At 43.2% G+C, this 17,972-nt stretch overlaps 1 protein-coding gene across 1 annotated transcript in view; it reads left to right on the forward strand.

Moving 5' to 3' along the window:
• COL4A2 (collagen type IV alpha 2 chain) overlaps positions 1-17,972 on the forward strand; it is a 633,759-nt gene that overhangs the window by 407,303 nt on the left and 208,484 nt on the right. The window contains exons 14-17 of the mRNA XM_085622168.1: positions 677-721; positions 855-917; positions 10,852-10,896; positions 13,477-13,530. Of these exons, the coding sequence (XP_085478294.1) occupies positions 677-721; positions 855-917; positions 10,852-10,896; positions 13,477-13,530 (207 nt within the window). The remainder of the gene's footprint in view (positions 1-676; positions 722-854; positions 918-10,851; positions 10,897-13,476; positions 13,531-17,972) is intronic.

The raw sequence follows: 17,972 nt of genomic DNA on the forward strand, positions 1-17,972 counted from the left end.
GCTATCTCTGTAACTTATCACCCTGGTAGCGCGTTATTAACAACGCATGTTTCGAGGGCGATAAAAATTCCAGAGATAGCGAGGTTATCGCCCTTTTGCAGGGAACATCGCTGGTTTTCCAAAAATGTTCTGACCTTGCTGATACGACCCACAGGGTCGTATCAGCATAATCCACCCCCTATGTTAGGGATGGCTAAGTCAGGATTTTAGCAGACGTTAGATTTTGGCAAAAACGGCCATTTTTGCCAAAATCTAACGTCTGCTAAAATCATGTGGGCTACCTTGTAAATATCGCGATGTAAACATCAGTGATATTTGCAAGGTAGTCCATCGTGTTTACGCCCAGTAACGCCCACTTTGCATCTCATTGGAGATGCAAAGGGAGGCGTTGGGGAAAAGGATGCTAACATGCGATTATACATGTTAGCACCCTCTTGTAAATAGGGCGCTGGTTTTATCTCCGCTTTTTTGGCTTTGTAAGCCAAAAAAGCGGAGATAAAGCCCTTGTAAATATGCCCCCACATAACTTGGTAGACACGAGTGGCAAACAAGCATGGAGATCTCATAGCAGGAATTAATTATTACTATGTGCGAGTATTATGGGTGAAATGTGTGACTCTATGTGCTCCAAGGTTGATAAATGTTTAAATTGTCTTGTCTCTTGGTCGTTTTATAGGGTGAGAAAGGCGTGAAAGGAGAAAGCGGAATCAACGGAGACCCTGTAAGTTCAAGTATAAATAACATCGATGTTGTTTCTCAGTAGTTGCTTTTATCCATATACTGAAGACCTTTTTACTGTGTTTTCCTTTTCATATCTCTTTATGGCTGAATCATAGGATCTGTTTACTTTGTAGGGTTTACACGCCTATGAAGCTGAACAAGGAGAAGAAGGAGTAATGGGCTTCCCGGGACTGAGGGTAAATTTTGCATGAGCTCAGCACTCACTATTGACATTAATGCAATGCTTCATATGCCAATATAGGCGTGTCATCAGTCTTTGTGGGACCTGAGTCAACAACATGATGGACTGGGCACATCATCCATTGCAGCTAGGTGCCATAAGTACCTAATTCCAAGTTAAAAAATAAAAACAAGTCCTTAAGGGAATGAGAAAACATGGCAGCTAAGCCATATGGCACCATGCAAATGTAAGCTACCTTTTGATTAATAATGACAGCAGTAGTCTTGCTTTAAATTAATGCAGTTCAGCCACTGCCCGCCTTTCCATGGCCTTGGTCCGATACAGTTGCCAACTTGCCCATACTGAACACACATTAAGCAAATGCCAGTTTTTCCCACTTTGATTATAAACCTAATACATGAACAAATCCCTTCAGAAGTACTCGAAAACACAGGATTATACACTAATTCTTACTGAGGTATCTTCCGGAACCTCAAAGCAGAAACTAACAGCCAGTAATTTTCTTTGAGAAAAACGGCGGCCCTGCATGCCAAACCATACTTTCTTTCGCTTACAGTGAGCACCTTAAAGACAAACACTAGGACCCAATTTGAAAATACAAGTGAACAAACGTTGTTGTTTTCAAGGGTATAGCCATAAAAAAAGCAGCAGTATAAAAATATTTTAATATAGATCGACAAAAAATATTTAAAAAACCCTTTCTGTCAGTTATAGAAAATGTTTCCCAATGGAAAAGCAACTTCGAAATTAGACATCTTTCCCAGCAATTCGAGTGCTTGGGCATCTGACCCGATACCATAAATTAAATGGGTGTTGTAATTTTAGAAATCTAATGCAGTCTAAAAAAAATGTCGCTAGAAAATGTACATTTCAAAGCACAGAAGCAAAATAATTTTCACTTCTTGCATAAACCCCTCAATTTGCCTCCCATATTATTATTCTGATCTGCTATCTCAGGATAGCATTTCACTTGTAAGTTTCAGGGAACGACTCAAGGTAGGGAAAACATTCTGGCAAACATAAATACTTTTAACTAAATTATTTTCGATTCCAAATAGAGCACGTCTAGCTATTTACTGTTTTCCAGCAGTAGTTTTTTTAAGTAAGATTTTCTATCCATAATTGTCAAATCATGAATACCATAAAAACAATTCATTCCTTTGTGTACATGGATTGCTAAAGATCTTGAAAATGTGTTCTATAAGTTTTACATTTTCTCTAAGCACCCTGTCAAAAGTCTATCTTTTTGATACAGTTTCATACTTAAGAAAAAAGGGTAGCCCTTCTTTTAGAAATAATATCCCGCAAGCTGGTCCCAATTCTGATTTTAGGCCCCGATTTAGGATAATGATCCTGATTATGTCCTAATGCACTAGCAGTGCAGCGGACTGGATATCTGTCACACTGCTGGAACGGCCCCCTTTGGGGGCGGGAGGCTGTGGCTGAGCTGCTTGCTAGTATATAATGAGCTACAATGGTTCTGTCCCCGACAGAACCATTGTAGCTCATTATATACATACCCAAGTTCTGAGGGACACAGGGTCGCCCCATTGTTGCCATATTGAGCTGTTTGCTAGGGCCTGTTTCAGACGATTTTGTTACAAGGGGCCGATATTGCTGACCCCTGGTCACAAAAACCTTCCCAGGGGCCCAAAACCGGCCCCCACCCTGGCAGCACACCGGGTAAACGCCCTGTGCCCGCTACGGCGAGTCGGGCTCTGCCAACTACCCTTCCGATAAACTCTTAATCAGTTCCTTAGTGTTTTTAGTTACTATGTCATATGAATGTACCCTCTTCTTTTGGGCAGTCACACAACCACTCTACTAGGGAGTCGGGAAACTCAGCTCTAGTAAATGTAGAGATTGCAAAGTTGAAGCAAAAATTATTTTTATTAAAAAGAAACTAAAATCTTCACATGTGTCCATCATCATCTTGATACCAGATGATAACATTGCTCCTTGCTGTGACATACAAAAAGGAGGAGGAGATTGAAGATCACTGGCCCAGACCGTACAGGGTCATATTTAGTAAAAGTGTCTGTTACCGCAGGGCGTGAATAGCAATAGGGGGCTCATGGTGGGTGTAATTCTGGGGTTTCACTTTGGTTCCAAGGCATTCTTATTCAGTTGCTGTACACTGTGAAGCTTTTCACATATGTTCACAAATTTGCAAAAAAAATGCGCTAAGTTCACAATGGATTTGTATGTGCTGTAGATGTGTGAAAGACATCTGCCTGTGCGAGCATTATGCAGATTCAGGCATTATACAGCTCTCACCATCCTAGGTTTCTGTTTTAAGTCCTCAATGACTAAATCTACAAAGCACATATGGGTTTGGTGAAACAGTCATATGACTGTAACTCATCCAGGCCATAGGGATCTCCCAGGGTGTCTTAGGGACAGGGTCTTCTATGATATGCCCTTCAGTGCTTTGTTTTACTTTTTTCTGTTCTGTGCTGCCGTTATGTGTTGTTCTCTTAGAATTCCACACTCAGAATAAGACATTGGGATAATTGCATCCTGCATAGCCAGAAAATGTGTCATTGTTAAATTTGGGGGTCTCTAGTTGGCACAGGTATGACAAATAGGGACCCTCTCCTCTAGTCAGGGTAAAGGGGTACACTCCTAAAATAACCCCTGCTCACCCCTTGGTAACTTGGCACGAGCAGACAGGCTTATCTCAGAGGCTGTGTGTGAAGCATTTGTGAACACATACAGTAATCAAGTGACAACACTACAGATGGACACCACACAAGTTTTATATCAAATATAAGAATTCTTTATATAGATTTACCACAAGACCATAAACGACAAAAATCCACAATACTGTTACTTTAAAATGGTAGTTTTAGCTTAGTTCTCCTTAGTTCTTAAATGCGACACTTTTAGTTCAATGTACCTTTAGATGCGACACGCAGGGCAACGAAAGTGGTGCAACTATGGTGATGCCATGAAATTTTGGTGCTAAGAAATAAAGACGTGAAGATCTTCCTGATGCGGCAGCGCTTCTCCGATGTTGCGAGAGATCTCGGCTCGATGAGTCAGCTACAGCGGCGACACCCTTGTACAGTGCTGCGACGACAGCGGCTTTGGAGGCGACACTCTTCTCCAGCGATGCAAGACGCTTCCGCTCGATGCGACAGTTACAGCGGCCACACCCTTGTTCAGTGATGCGACGGCAGCAGCTCCGACGGCGGCACGCTTCTCCGTGGATGCGAGGCGCTTTTCTTAATGCGGTGCAATGCAACAGCTACAGCGGCGACATCCAAGATGCGACGGCAGAGGCTGCGACAGCGACACGCTTTTTCCTCGATGTGAGACACTTCTCTTGATGCGGTGCAATGTGGCAGCTAGGATGGCTGCGACATGCTTCTTCGGTGTTGCGGGACGCTTCTCGTGGTGCGGTGCAATGCGCCAGCTACAGCGGCGTCACCCTTGTTCCGGGATGCGACGGCAGCGGATGCGGCACGCTTCTTCTTCGTGAGCCGCTCTTCCAGCTCTTTGCGACACGCAGTCCCTCAGAAGGCCCAAAAACAGCAGCAGGAACTTCCAAAGAACCCTGGGGAGCTGGTGGTTGAAGTCTGTTGTCCCTGAGACGTCAGCAGGAGGCAAGCTCTTTTCCAAGCCCTTGGAGACCCTTACAAGTTGAGCAAAAGTACACACAAAGTTCCCTTCTCCTCGGCAGTAGGCAACCACTGCAGGCCAACCCCCCATGTTCAGGGATAGTCTCTCCTCAGTTTCTTCTTGATTCCTCTCCTCAGCAGAGGTTTCTTCTTGTTTCCCAAAGTGATCTAAAGTTCTTGGGTTTGGGTCCCAATATTTATACTCAGTTTGTCTTTGTTCTCTGAAGGCAGAGAGGCCTTTGCCTGGTCCAAACCAGTTCTGGTCAGTCCTGGAGCACTTTGTTGACATGATTCCTCCTTTCCTTTCAGGGAGCAGGGCAGAGTCATCAGACGCTCTACAGGGGGTGGAACCGGCATTGTGGAGGGAAGGCACAGCCCTATTCAGGTCCCAGGTGCAACTCCTCCCACCCATCTGCATGGAGATCCCTCTATATTTAGCCCTGGCTGCCTCACCCTGTCTCATGGAATTTCCCCAGCCCCTGTCACTCAACCTCCAGACAAGGAATACACAACCTAGCAGAGGCAGGTTTGGATGGTTAGACAAGAAAATACCTACTTTCTAAAAGTGGTATTTTCAAACACAGAATGTTAAAACCAACTTTACTAAAAGATGTATTTTTATCATTCTGAGTTCAGGCATACTAAATTCGAATTTCTACCATGTTCCCTGAGTCAGTTAGGATTATAAGATGTAATAATCAAACTGCCCATTCTGGCCTATGGAGAACAGGTAGCCTTGCAATAGTGAAAAACGAAAATAGAACATGCCACACACGCTAGGGCATGTCCTACCTTATACTAACAATGCACCCTGCCCTTGGGCCTACCATAGGGGTGTCTGATATGAAGAAAAGGGAAGGTTTAGGGACTGGCAAGTGGGTGCACTTGCCCAGTCAGCATGACAGTACCAGACTGCATGCAGGCTCTGCAATGGCAGGCCTTAGACACACTTTTACAGGCTGCTTCTGTGGGTGGCACAACCAGTGCTGCAAGCCCACCAGCAGTATTTTGGATTTACAAGCCCTGGGCACGCCTGGTGCACTGTACTAGGCTCTGACAGGTAAACCAAATCAGCCAATCATGGAATCACTAATCCATACATCAATTTAGATAGGGAGAGCATATGCACTTTCCTAACCCACTCCTGAGGCGGAAGCCGGGAGGAGGCGGTACGATTTCTTGTTCTTCCTGATTTTTAAAATTGTATTGGTGTCACATAACTTTGCTTTGTTTTAAACTGCGCACTGAAAATATAAGCTTACCGCCCTCATTACTCTGGTCGTGGTAGCAACCATTCGCTCCCTCTTCACACGCACAGCCGATTTGAACGCTGTAGCGTTTGTTGATTTCCTCGAGCGGCCGCCATTCCAATAGGCGTGCTCGCTGAACACGCCCCCTTGAGGCCACACCCCCCTCAATTGGATATGTGCATGCACAGGAAGCGCAGCGGACGAGCGCAGCGGGAGCGCCGTTTGCGCGCCGAAGGCGCGCCTAAGGCAAGCCCGTCTGCGCCCGTCCGCGCCAAGTCCACGACAGGCGCAGGAAATTCTGTCCTAACTCCCCCCTTAGTAAAGTATCTGCCTAACGAATTATACCGCTTACGCGGGATGCACAATTGCAATAGCAAATCTGACATGAAGAACCTATATGGTCCCTTCAGCTGTAAACTCTGCCATTGGTCCTCTGATAGTGACCCAGTTAAATCACCTACCTCCGTAACCTACTCCATGGATAACTCACCTCATTTTAAAGGAGGGCTCATCAACGCCCGCTCCATGTGTCGGCACAACCAAGACATAAGGGATCTTATCCAAAAATTAGACCTTGACTGCCTCCTGATTACTGAGACTTGGCTAACCGATGATAGTAACCCTGATTTAGCCATAGCCCTTCCCCAAGGTTTTTCCATCTTCAGGCAAGACAGACTGAAGGGAAGAGGCGGTGGTGTCGCTTTAGTACTTAGAAGCAGCTTCAACTGCCATACGTTTAACTTAGACCCCCTAATAGACATGGAAGGTCTTGGCTTTTCTATTAAACTTAACGATTCGTCATCCTTCTCCGGAGGATTGATATATCGCCCCCCTGGCAATGCCACCAGATTCCTAGATTCTTTGAGTGACTCCTTGGCCCACCTCCTCCTTAGATATCCTCATTTCACTCTCATTGAGGACTTTAACCTACACCTGGAGTCCAATACTGATGTACAAGTTAACAACTTTCTTCAGACCCTTGAAATCTTTAATCTCCATCAAAGAGTTAATCAGCCTACTCATGTACTAGGGCATACACTTAATGGGGTTTGCACTAACCTCTCCCCTCTAATAACCCTACCTCCTGTCCCTCAAATATGGACTGATCATAGCCTGATCCCGTTCCTAATTAAAACTTCACGCGCGCCGACTTCCAGTAAACTCAGTTCGCACCCGGATAACCTTGTTAACTGGAAAAAGGTACAGGAAAATTTCGACCTAAATCCCATCACCAATTCTCAGATTCCTAACCTCACAGGTAACGTCGAACATGACGCTAACCTTTTCCATAGTTGGATTCATCAGGAAATTAAAGCTCGTGAACCTCCCAACCGTCCCCGAAGAACAGATAAAAAATCTAAGACAAGTGCCCCCTGGTTCACCCCAGAGCTAGCAATAGCCCATTTAGCTTGCAGAAAAGCTGAACGCAAATGGCGTAGAATGTACTGCATGGCAGATAAACTTTCATATATCCAGCTGCGGAAAACTTACCTTTTCAACATTAAAACAGCTAAAAAAATGTTTTATACAAATGCCATTAAACAGTCCAAACATAAACAAAAAACATTGTTTTCAATTGTGAAGACGTTCACCCATCCCAGAGCATTACAACCTGAAATCCCACCATCCCAAGAGTTTTGCAACCAAATTGCCGACTTTTTTGTGGAGAAAATAGATACCATCCCAAAAAAATGTCCTCCTCCTCTAATAACTCAGACAATAAGTAATTCCACCCAGAAAGATAGCCCTGTTGGAAGTCTTAAAAACTTCACTCCAGTTAATTTAGATCAAACTAGAGAAATTATCATGGCATGCAAATCTGGTTCACCCTCTGACCCCTGTCCCCCTAGAATACTCCATCAACTCATTGACGTGGTGAACCCAATCATTAACAAGATTGTTAATTCCTCTCTCAGCACTGGAATTGTACCTTGCATGTGGAAACAGGGAATAGTCAAACCCCTGATGAAGAAATCTAACAAATCCCCCTCTGAACTTACTAACCTCCGTCCAATATCTCTCCTCCCTGCACTCGGAAAGATCACCGAAAAAACAGTTTATAATGAACTTAAAAAGTACCTTGAAGCACACAATGTACTCCATCCTCAACAATCTGGCTTTCGTCCCCATCACTCTACAGAAACTGCACTGATTGAGTTAACTGACTCTATAAAGCTACTGCAGGATCAGAAGAAGAATGCCGTCCTCATTCTTCTAGACCTCACAGCGGCATTCGATACCATCTCGCACTCCATTCTGATTAGCAGACTTGAAGATATTGGTATCTCAGCGATGGCTCTGGCTTGGATAACGTCTTTTCTAACGGATAGATCGCAAACGATCGCCCTAGGTCCTTTTCTCTCCGAAGAGAAGACGGTCTCATCTGGAGTCCCTCAGGGCTCCATCTTGAGCCCTCTCCTCTTCAACATTTACCTAATCCCAGTCATTTCTCTGATTGAGTCATTTGGCATACTCGTAACTTCGTATGCCGATGATACGCAACTCATTGTGCCCCTAGAGGAACACTCGACTGAGGCAGAGCAGAACCTCAAATGCTGTCTGAAAGCTGTCTTTCATTGGATGGATCTAAACCATCTAAAATGTAATTCCAGCAAGACCGAGATTCTCCCTATGGGAAAAAATGTAAATTTTTGTCCCAGCCTATGGTGGCCTGAAGACTCAGCTGTCCCCCCCCAGACTGTAACAACTGCAAGGAACCTTGGTGTCCTGTTTGACACCGATCTATCTTTCGCCCAACACGTGAAGACTGTGGCCGGCCAGTGTTTCGGAATTATCAAATCTCTAAAAAAGTTTTTTGACTTTTTACCAATAGACTCTAGAAAAACCGTCACAGTGGCCCTAGTTCTTGCTCGCTTGGACTACTGCAACGGTCTTCTGGCTGGCGCCAAGAAAGCTACACTTAAAAAACTCCAAAGTGTACTTCACTCTGCAGCCAGATTAGTCCTGAAGTTACCCAGGAAATCTTCAATATCCGCTGCTTTAAAATCTTTACATTGGCTACCACTGCACAAAAGAATATTTTTCAAGATTCTTATGGTAGCATTTAGGGCTTTTAATCACTCCGGCCCTAAATATCTTATCAAGCGTTTCCCTCACTACAACCCTAGCAGATCCCTGCGTTCCTCTAAGGACAATCTAATCCTTCCTACTAGGTTCTCTTTGAAAACCAAAGGTGGCAAAACCTTAAATCGTCTTGCCTCTAAAGCTTGGAATAGCATGCCTAAATTCCTGAGGGCCTTAACCCAAGAAAAACTCTTCAGGAAAGCACTAAAAACTTGGATTTTTAATCTTCCCGACGACTACACCATGGCAGCCATCTAACTTTTTTACCTTTTAGGCAGTTACTTGATCGTCTACCTGGAAATTCAGCGCCAAGATGCTCCTTCCGGAGCGACCGTTGCGCTCTACAAATACCCCTACAAATTACAAAATTTAGCACTGATCAGCAGTGGTAAAGTGCCCGTTGTCATAAAACAGCCAACAACAGGTCAGAAAAAATAGAGGAGGAAGGCAAAGAGTTCAGGGATGACCCTGCAAAAAGGGCCAAGTCCAACAGTCATCATAGGTGGGTTTTTTAGAGTATCGAGTGAAAACACCCACTACAAAAAATAAGACTGCAGAAACAGACTCAAAAACAGCGACTGTGAAAATATCTATAATACATAAATGTCTCTTTATAATAATTTCAAGAGGCACCTAAATCCATTTTCAGCACGTGCTCTCAAACATACTAGAGCTGAAGTTACAATAGTAAAAAAAAACGTAGCTTTTCATTTGATTGGAAGTGAGATTGGCTGGATTTTTGCTCTTACGGATTGAAAAAAACATGCATTTACCAATCAACAATGTAGAGATCACTAACATTGGCAGTTTGTACTCTTTGTGCATCACAACACTCAAGATCATTGCCAGCAAATTTCCAATTCCCTTACTTCATTTGCGTTTACCATTTGTGCAATGGTGTTGGAACAATTTTCAATGTGGGGGTGCTGCCATCTGTGGTACATAAGTGAAATCAGAGGAATTGTGAAAAATCCAAGCATCACACAGACAACAAGTGTCGCAAATGAGCCATGCCCATTCAGCAGGAGAGTAGTAAGGGTATGCTATGTAGCCGGTGGCTCATTTTGGAGCACGCCATCGCAAAAATATTAAATTAGCATAGTATGGTAGCAGACTGCAATTTACAAGCAGCATATTTTCCATTAGCCGCTACAATTTAACAGACAGGGAGTTTTACTGATAAAACTACAGCACACAAATGTAGTGGCTAAGTATCATTTACACATCTCTAAGTAAAGTTTCTTGATTTGTTTTGATCTTATTAAAAATCTTTGCTTCCATCAAACCTCAAAATCCCAAAAAGAGTGCTTCATTTGTCCTTTCTTAGCTGCTGGTATATCTTAAAATATTTGGACAATATATATACATACATTTAAATGTTATTGTGTTAGTATAAATTGACGTCTTTCCTTTCACACATTACCTGTACTCCAGCAAGATTGCCACATAGTTCACTTTACAAATCCTCTCATTTTTGCAGTCAGAAAAACCACCAACCTCCATGTTCAAGGAATAAGCAGCAATTTGTCAGAGGACCGAACCTGGCATTTGACCTCTAGCTTTGAAAGAAAGGCAAATGTAACTGCACCTTTATTGCTCATTCACCTTCTGAACTCCAGCATGGTTATTTCTGGGGGAGCTGTAGCACCCCCTGCACCCCTACTTCCAGTACCTATGCATTTGTGCATCCTTTACTCTGTTTCTCTGATCAGTTACCCATTGTTTTCTGTCTCTCAAGCCATTAATAATGCATTTTCATCACAATATGTTGGCACGCGAAAATGAGGCACGAAGATGGCCGACTAACGCTGGGAGTGGGCAGATCTGGGAGGGGCAGAAGCGGCGGGAAGAGAAAGTATACTTTTTGATGCAACATTCGATCTCTGAGCCAGTAAACATTGCTTCATTGTTGTATTGTCTTGAATAAATAGATGTGTTTTTTTTTTTAAACAATACATTTTTATCAATTTAGGGACAGCCTGGGAATAATGGTCTTCTGGGGATAACAGGCAACAATGTAAGTAAAAATTTAATGTAAGTACAAACTATAATAGATAACCTTTGAACGCTTTTATTTGACATGTGTCAGCAAAAGATTGTATGTGGTGTCTTAGAGCCTTTGGCACTTTTATTCTACTTGGTATTCATTACAATTGCCTAACTGGTAGAAACAATGGCTGCAGAATAATATGTTAAGATAAGGCAGAACATTCATGTTTTTCTTTAATTATGTGCAAAAATATGTTTGAATGCTGTTAATAAATATCCTACAGACATCTTGTAATGCATTTGTGTTCCATGCTGTATTGTTTGAGTAATGACTTTGATGTTCACAGTATAAATGTGCTCTAGAAATGTCCTTATCTATATCCCTATCCTTGTATTATATAGATGGGCCTGTGAAAGTCTCTCCCAGGCATTGGTTGCATTTATTGTGTGATAAGTGTTCACTGTCATGTGTCCTTGCATATTGCACCAAACACACAGGCAGGCGACTTTGTGCATCTACTACAGGACGAAGAGATATATTTGTGATGTCTGCCAGCATTCTACCCTGGCTCTATCATTTGTCCCCTCCTTGACCATAGTTATTAGACCCATGTGACCTTTATACTGGTTATGGGGCTTAAATAGCTGACGTAGTCAGAACCAGGCAACCATTGGTATTTAGAACACAGACGCCATCTTCTCAGGATTGTTGTCATGTGTCACTCTTTCTAAATCTGAGGTTAGGGCACTGGCTGATGGGACATCTAAAGGGCTTCAAAGGATTATGTCTTCATCCAACATGTAACAGAACTCTAGTGCAGATCATGAACCATAGAGCAAAACATTATAATGGGTTGGAAATTGCAATTTTCACCTAGCAGGGTACAGATTATGTTAGTAACTGAAATTAGAGAAGTATGTCAGAAACTAAAGCCCTGATGAAGTGTTTTTGCGAAAAATGTTTTCTACGTTTTTTCGATTACCAACGAACTTTGTATACCAGTCATATAATATTCGTTAAATAACTTTGAGAATCTAAAAACAATTGTAAAAGAATTTGATTGAGAAACATGACTTTTCATTCTTTATAGTGGTTGAATTTTGAGTACCCCCAACAATTGTATTTCTTCAAGAATTCTTGGAATTAGCATTCTGGAGGTGAAGAGATCCCACATTTTGGAAGTAGCCCTGATTGCTTCAGGCATTTTTATTTTCCCTTCATAAAGGTGTAAACCCGTTTGCCTAGGACCTGAAAGTTATAAGCAAAAGAACAACTGTCCAACCACTGCAGCTATTAACTATAACTGCAGGTTACCTCAAGTGACACATTATGTCATAGAATGCCCCATTAAAATACAGCACTTAAACTACTTGTTTGTGTTTGTAGAGGTATTTATTTTTCTCAGTAAGATTCCATACTTGTGACCAATATGCCCAGATGCAAGTCACATAACTCACTATGTCACAGAACTCAAGCCGCACCTCAGTGCAAGCCCTGTTAGATTGAAACCAATCTAGGTAGCTTGTGTTCCTGTTCAGACGTAGCATAGTCTGACAGTTTGGGCAGGACTGCTCCTATTTGAGTAGATTCAAGACTGATTTGCATATGGTTGGCCCTGGTCTTCATTGGAGCAGTGAGCAAAAATGCAACAGACTGGAGTAATCACAAATTGCCGAGATTAACTATCTTTTCTTTTTGGTTTTTGTATTGTTTTATTTATTTGTATTCTGTACTGCTCACTTGCTAATCATAAGTGTTTTTAAGCATCCCATGCTCACTTGCTGTTTTACAGTTCTAGTTATCTTGGATTTGTGCTTTACTCTGGTCCATATTTGCACATGAATTACACGGGGGTGTTCAACATAGGTTCAGATATGCCAAAATCCACTTTCATGGTGACCACTGACTAAGTAAATGAGTTTCATTCATTCTGAGTAAATCTGTATTTTATGGATATCCCGAAACCTGGCAAATCAGTCAGGAGCGTCCCGTGCAGGTAAGAGCTGTGGGGCGGGGTGGGGAGAGAGTCGACAGACGACAACGAGGGAAAATTAAATTTAAAAAAAGAAAAACACTAACCTTGCGCTTGCCGCATCACCGATTCGGCAATGCGGCGAGCGCAAGGTAAGTGGTTTTCTTTTTTTTAAATGTTGTTATCCCTCGTCGTCTGTCGACTCCTTCCCATCCCCTCCCCACTGCTCTTACCAGCACGGGCTACTCCTGCAAATCAGGCTAGACTTGTCGTAAATTAGACACCCATAAATTAAACAATATCTCTTCTTTTAGCAAAAGTAACTGACCGCAGCTCCATACATATTCCCCTATGTTATGCATTAATGCTCAGCTGTGTTGAAGTCACTGTTGAACATTCACAGGTCTAAAGAAACGAAATCCTTCATTTAACCCTTCCCCTGGTTATGAACAAATTGTATGTAAAAAAGACTCCTGAAGCCTCTTAATGAATAAGTGATTCTTAAGCGGGTTCACTGTATCACATGGTACTGCTTCAAAAGAAGCATCAACCTTACCTTGGTGCGTGAAAACAATGACCTTGGGATTTTGGAATCTATTTGTGCCTAATATGTATATTTTTGCTTTGTAATTCAGGGCATCCCTGGACTCGATGGCAACCCAGGAATAAATGGGATGAAAGGGATGAAGGTATGTTGATGTCGAGGCCGGCTCTCATTTGCATTTTATGCACCAGTAGGGTCAACCTTCAATATTTCCTCCAAACGTGTCATATAATAGAAAGTTTTAATCTGTGTGTTACTTTTTGTGAATTGTGACCTTGAAAGTGCATTCTATACTCTCCCCATCCCATGAAAGTCGTTGTGGTCAGTGTAACACTCAAACCCATGTCTACAGCATACTAACACCCAATCCTCAGGAATGGGCAAGAGGTGCGGTGACCAACCCCCTCCAGGTCATTGCACACAGTGTTTTCAGTTCTGTACTTTCCTGTGAAAAACGAATGCATTCTGGGTGTTGAACGTTTGTAGCTTTTCTTCAAATGAACTAGCTTACCACCCCTAGAAACAATGGTTTGTAGGTGAAAAGTTCAGAACTGGAGACAGTGTCCATAAAGACCTGGAGTGAAGTTGTAATTTGTTTTTTTTTATTGGTCACATATTTAAATTTTTTTTAAATGATTGGTCTCAGTGTTTTTAAGCACAGCAGATTTGCTTACTGACCCTCTCAGCTTTTCTCAATTTGACAAATATTTATCATTTGTAAGGGACTTCCTATTTCCTACAGCCGTGGCTGCCACATTAAGACCCTTCCTTCCACTCATGCTGTCATTTGTCTCCATATCCCACTCCGTCCCCAAACCTTAAAGACAGGTATCAATGGCGCCTATCTTTTCTGCACAGTGCCAAAAGATGTTCCAAAACAAGGAATAGCCTCTCCATAAATCCTAAAATAGAGCAGTCCTTTAAAGGATTTACGGTGGGCCTTTAAGGGATTTATAGTGGAGCTAAAAATTATTATTTTCTCATTTTCTGACTGTCATTCCTGTCCAGTTTAGGCTGTAGGGTTCACTGACAAGCTCCTAGAGATCCCAGAGTATAATACAGGGCCCGATTCACAGAACTAACTTAAGACAAAATCCTAAACTTACTACCATTTTCGTATTCACAGAAGGCACTTACTCATTTTGGTATTCACAGAAGACACTTACTCACTTCGGTATTCACAGAAGTTACGAGTCCTAACTTTAGGACTCCTAAATGCCTTCTGTGAATACCGAAATTCTTAAAATTAGGATTTTTCTCAGTTTAGGAGTCCTAACAGGGACTCCTAACTTTACTTCTACTAAACTGAGAAAAATCCTAATTTTAAGGCTTTTGGTATTCACAGAAGGCATTTAGGAGTCCTAAAGTTAGGAGTCCTAACTATCCTACTACTAAACTGAGAAAAATCCTAATTTTAAGACTTTCGGTATTCACAGAAGGCATTTAAGAGTCCTAAAGTTAAGACTCCTAACTTCTGTGAATACCGAAATGAGTAAGTGCCTTCTGTGAATACCAAAATGAGTAAGTGCCTTCTGTGAATACCAAAATGGTAGGAAGTTTAGGATTTTGTCAAGGTTCTTCCAGATTACATCATTTTGTACTCTAGTGTCTCACTTTAGATAGATGACAGTCCCCATCTGCAAAGAATGCCTAGTGACCCTAAAAGGTAGTCATAGAGAGGTCCACAAGAAGAATGAAATTGGATATTTGAAAACTAGGGTCTGGACAACTTGGTTGTCTTTTACACATATGGCCCGTTGCCTACCATCATTTCCACTAGTGTCAGGTCTGAGGCAGTGCTAAGGTGGAAAACACAGGCCACTTATCCTCCTCAGCAGAGAACAATCAGCAGGACTCCGGGAGTCAATGAAAAGGGAAGACGCATGCAAGAGTTTCATATTCAAAGAGTGCATGGCGGACCTGCGATTTGGACATATAGGGGCATATTATCAAGCACGGCGTTAAAATTATCGCTGCTTTAGCGGCAGAAAACGGCCGCTAAAGTGGTGATAATGGGCTTGATAATATGCCTGTGAGAGTTCCAATAGAAGCCCATGTTGACACCAGAACATGGGTTTCTATTGGAATTCTCAAGGGCATATTATCAAGCCCATTATCGCCGCTTTAGCGGACGTTTTCTGCCGCTAAAGTGGTGATAATTTTAACGCCGTTTCTTTATGATATGCCCCATAGTTCCTGTGACAGAGACATCAGCGGAAATGGCTGCAGGTAATGTCCCACATTTATAAGAACAGCAAGAGATATACAGACCCTGGAAAGCCTCTACAAATAAGAAATTTATCAGAAATTAGATGGTGCCACTGCTACGTATGGGTGGGAGGGTCAAGCCTCCCCCCCCACATATTTACCCAAAAGAAGAGTGTGTGTCAGGCTGAGCAAAGGTCAGCCTGACAGACACTCTTCTTGTTCAGGCCAGACAGCCAGAAGCAGTGGCGTAATGAAACTTCAGGGGGCCCTCTTGCAAAGAACATGAAGGGGGCCCCCCACGCTCTGGACTTTGAATCCACACTAATTGAGGTCACTAGTGCCATGGCAATGAGAGCAGCTAACTTCACTATCTTTGGGGACCTGAATTTACATTTTGATGATCTTACAGAGATTAGCAGCTTCCTCGCAGACCTTGCAGCATGTCAACTAAATCAACTAGTCTCTGGTCCCACCCACGCCACAGGCCATTTACTAGACCCCGTCTTTTCTAACATTCCATTCCTGACTGTTAGAACACCTAGGCCGGTCAGACCACTTTTTAATTTCAGTGTCCCTTTTGGCTCCTGTACCCCCAATCATAGGTGTCCAGAAATCCTCATATAAGCGCCCTTGGCGTAAATTGAACCTCGAGCAATTTAACGCCCTTCTTGCTGTAAAATTGCCCAAGTTACCTACGGATCCAGATGCGGCTTATAAAATCTTTTGCGACTGGATTCTCCAAGTACTGAACTCTCTTATCCCGGCCATTTGGTCCAAGTGCCGTACTTCTCATACCAATCCTTGGTTTTCCAATAGACTGGCTGATATGCGCAAAAGCTTGTAAAAAACTGGAACGGGCTTGGAGAAGGGATTATGATCTGTCTGCTAAGAGATGTTATCAGACTGCCATTCAGGCTGAGCGTGCTGCTTACTTTGCTAAGGAAATTCAGTCTAGTAGCAATCTATCTAAATGCATTTTTAAAATACTTAATAATCTTAAACTCAGGAAAACTCCTGTGGCCTCTGGGATCACGTCTAAGCAGCACTGTGAGGACCTTGCCACCGTTTTTGTACACACAGTTGAGACTATATATAAGTCCTTTCCACCGGCCCCCGCCTGTCCCAGCCTTGTATCCAGGCTCCCTACCGTTCACACTCTTACAGTTTTTCCTCATGTCGATCAGGATGAGCTCCGCCTGCTCTGCAGCAAAATTTAATCTGGCTCCCCTGCAGACCCGCTCAAGCCGGACCTGTTTTTAAAATCTCTGCCTGTGGTTTTGGCGCCTCTGTGCCAGTTGATTAATACTTCTCTCTCCACAGCTACGGTTCCGAGGCAAGGGAAACAGGCTATGGTAGTCCCCCTTCTCAAAAAGCCATCATGGATCCAGCAAAATTAGAAAACTTTCGCCCTATCTCTCTTCTACCTTGGGCTGCTGAAATCGCTGAGGCACACATCAATACCATCCTTACTGCATTTTTGAATGCCAACGGCATCCTGGATCCCACGCAGAATGGTTTCCACCCTGGGCACAGTACTGTGACCGAGCATCTGCGGACCATTCTAGATGCGGGCAATACCGCGGCACTGATTTTGTTAAATCTCAGTGCCGCGTTTGACACTGTGTCTCACCAGATCCTTCTAAATCGTCTGGAGGAGGCAGGAATCGGTGGTTCTGCCTTGGAATGGTTTCGATCCATCCTCTCTGAAAGATGTTTTCAGGTGTCTGCCCCGCCTTTTCTTTCCTGTGTCCAGTCTATCGGCCAGGGTGTGCCACAGGGCTCTGAGTACTTTTTCATTTTGTACATCCAACCTCTGGCAGTGATAGCTAGGGATAGGGGTCTCTCCATTGTCTCTTACGCCGAGGACACGCAGTTAGTGGTGGTTCTCTCCGACGACTCTACGCAGGATGCCCCTAAATTTAGGAGCGGGCTGGCAGCGGCCGCGGAGTGGATGACCGCTAACTGCCTCCAGCTTTATGCTAATAAATCGGAGGTGTTGTTGGTGGGAAAAAATATCAAACTTTGGAGTGAGAACTAGTGGCCCAACTCCCTTGGGAGCGCACCTACCCCTAAATCGGTGGTGAAAAACTTAGGGGTATGGATGGACTCAACCCTCAGTTTTCAGGACCATAAATTAGCTGGCACGTGTTTCGGTCTATTACGTGGACTGACACCCCTTTTGGGTTACTTTGACCAGTCCACTAGACATCTGATTGTCCAGGCGGCTATATTGTCAAGGCTTGATTATGCTAATTCGCTGTTTTTGGGGGCGAATAAAGCTGAGGTCTTGCGCCTACAAAGGGTCCAAAATGCGGCTGCCAGAGCTCTTTTGGGTCTCCCGAGAAGGCGCCCCATCTCAGGTGAAATCTGGCGATTACA

This window comes from Triturus cristatus, chromosome 8, assembly GCF_964204655.1.
Source record: "Triturus cristatus chromosome 8, aTriCri1.1, whole genome shotgun sequence".
Classification (NCBI taxonomy): domain Eukaryota; kingdom Metazoa; phylum Chordata; class Amphibia; order Caudata; family Salamandridae; genus Triturus; species Triturus cristatus.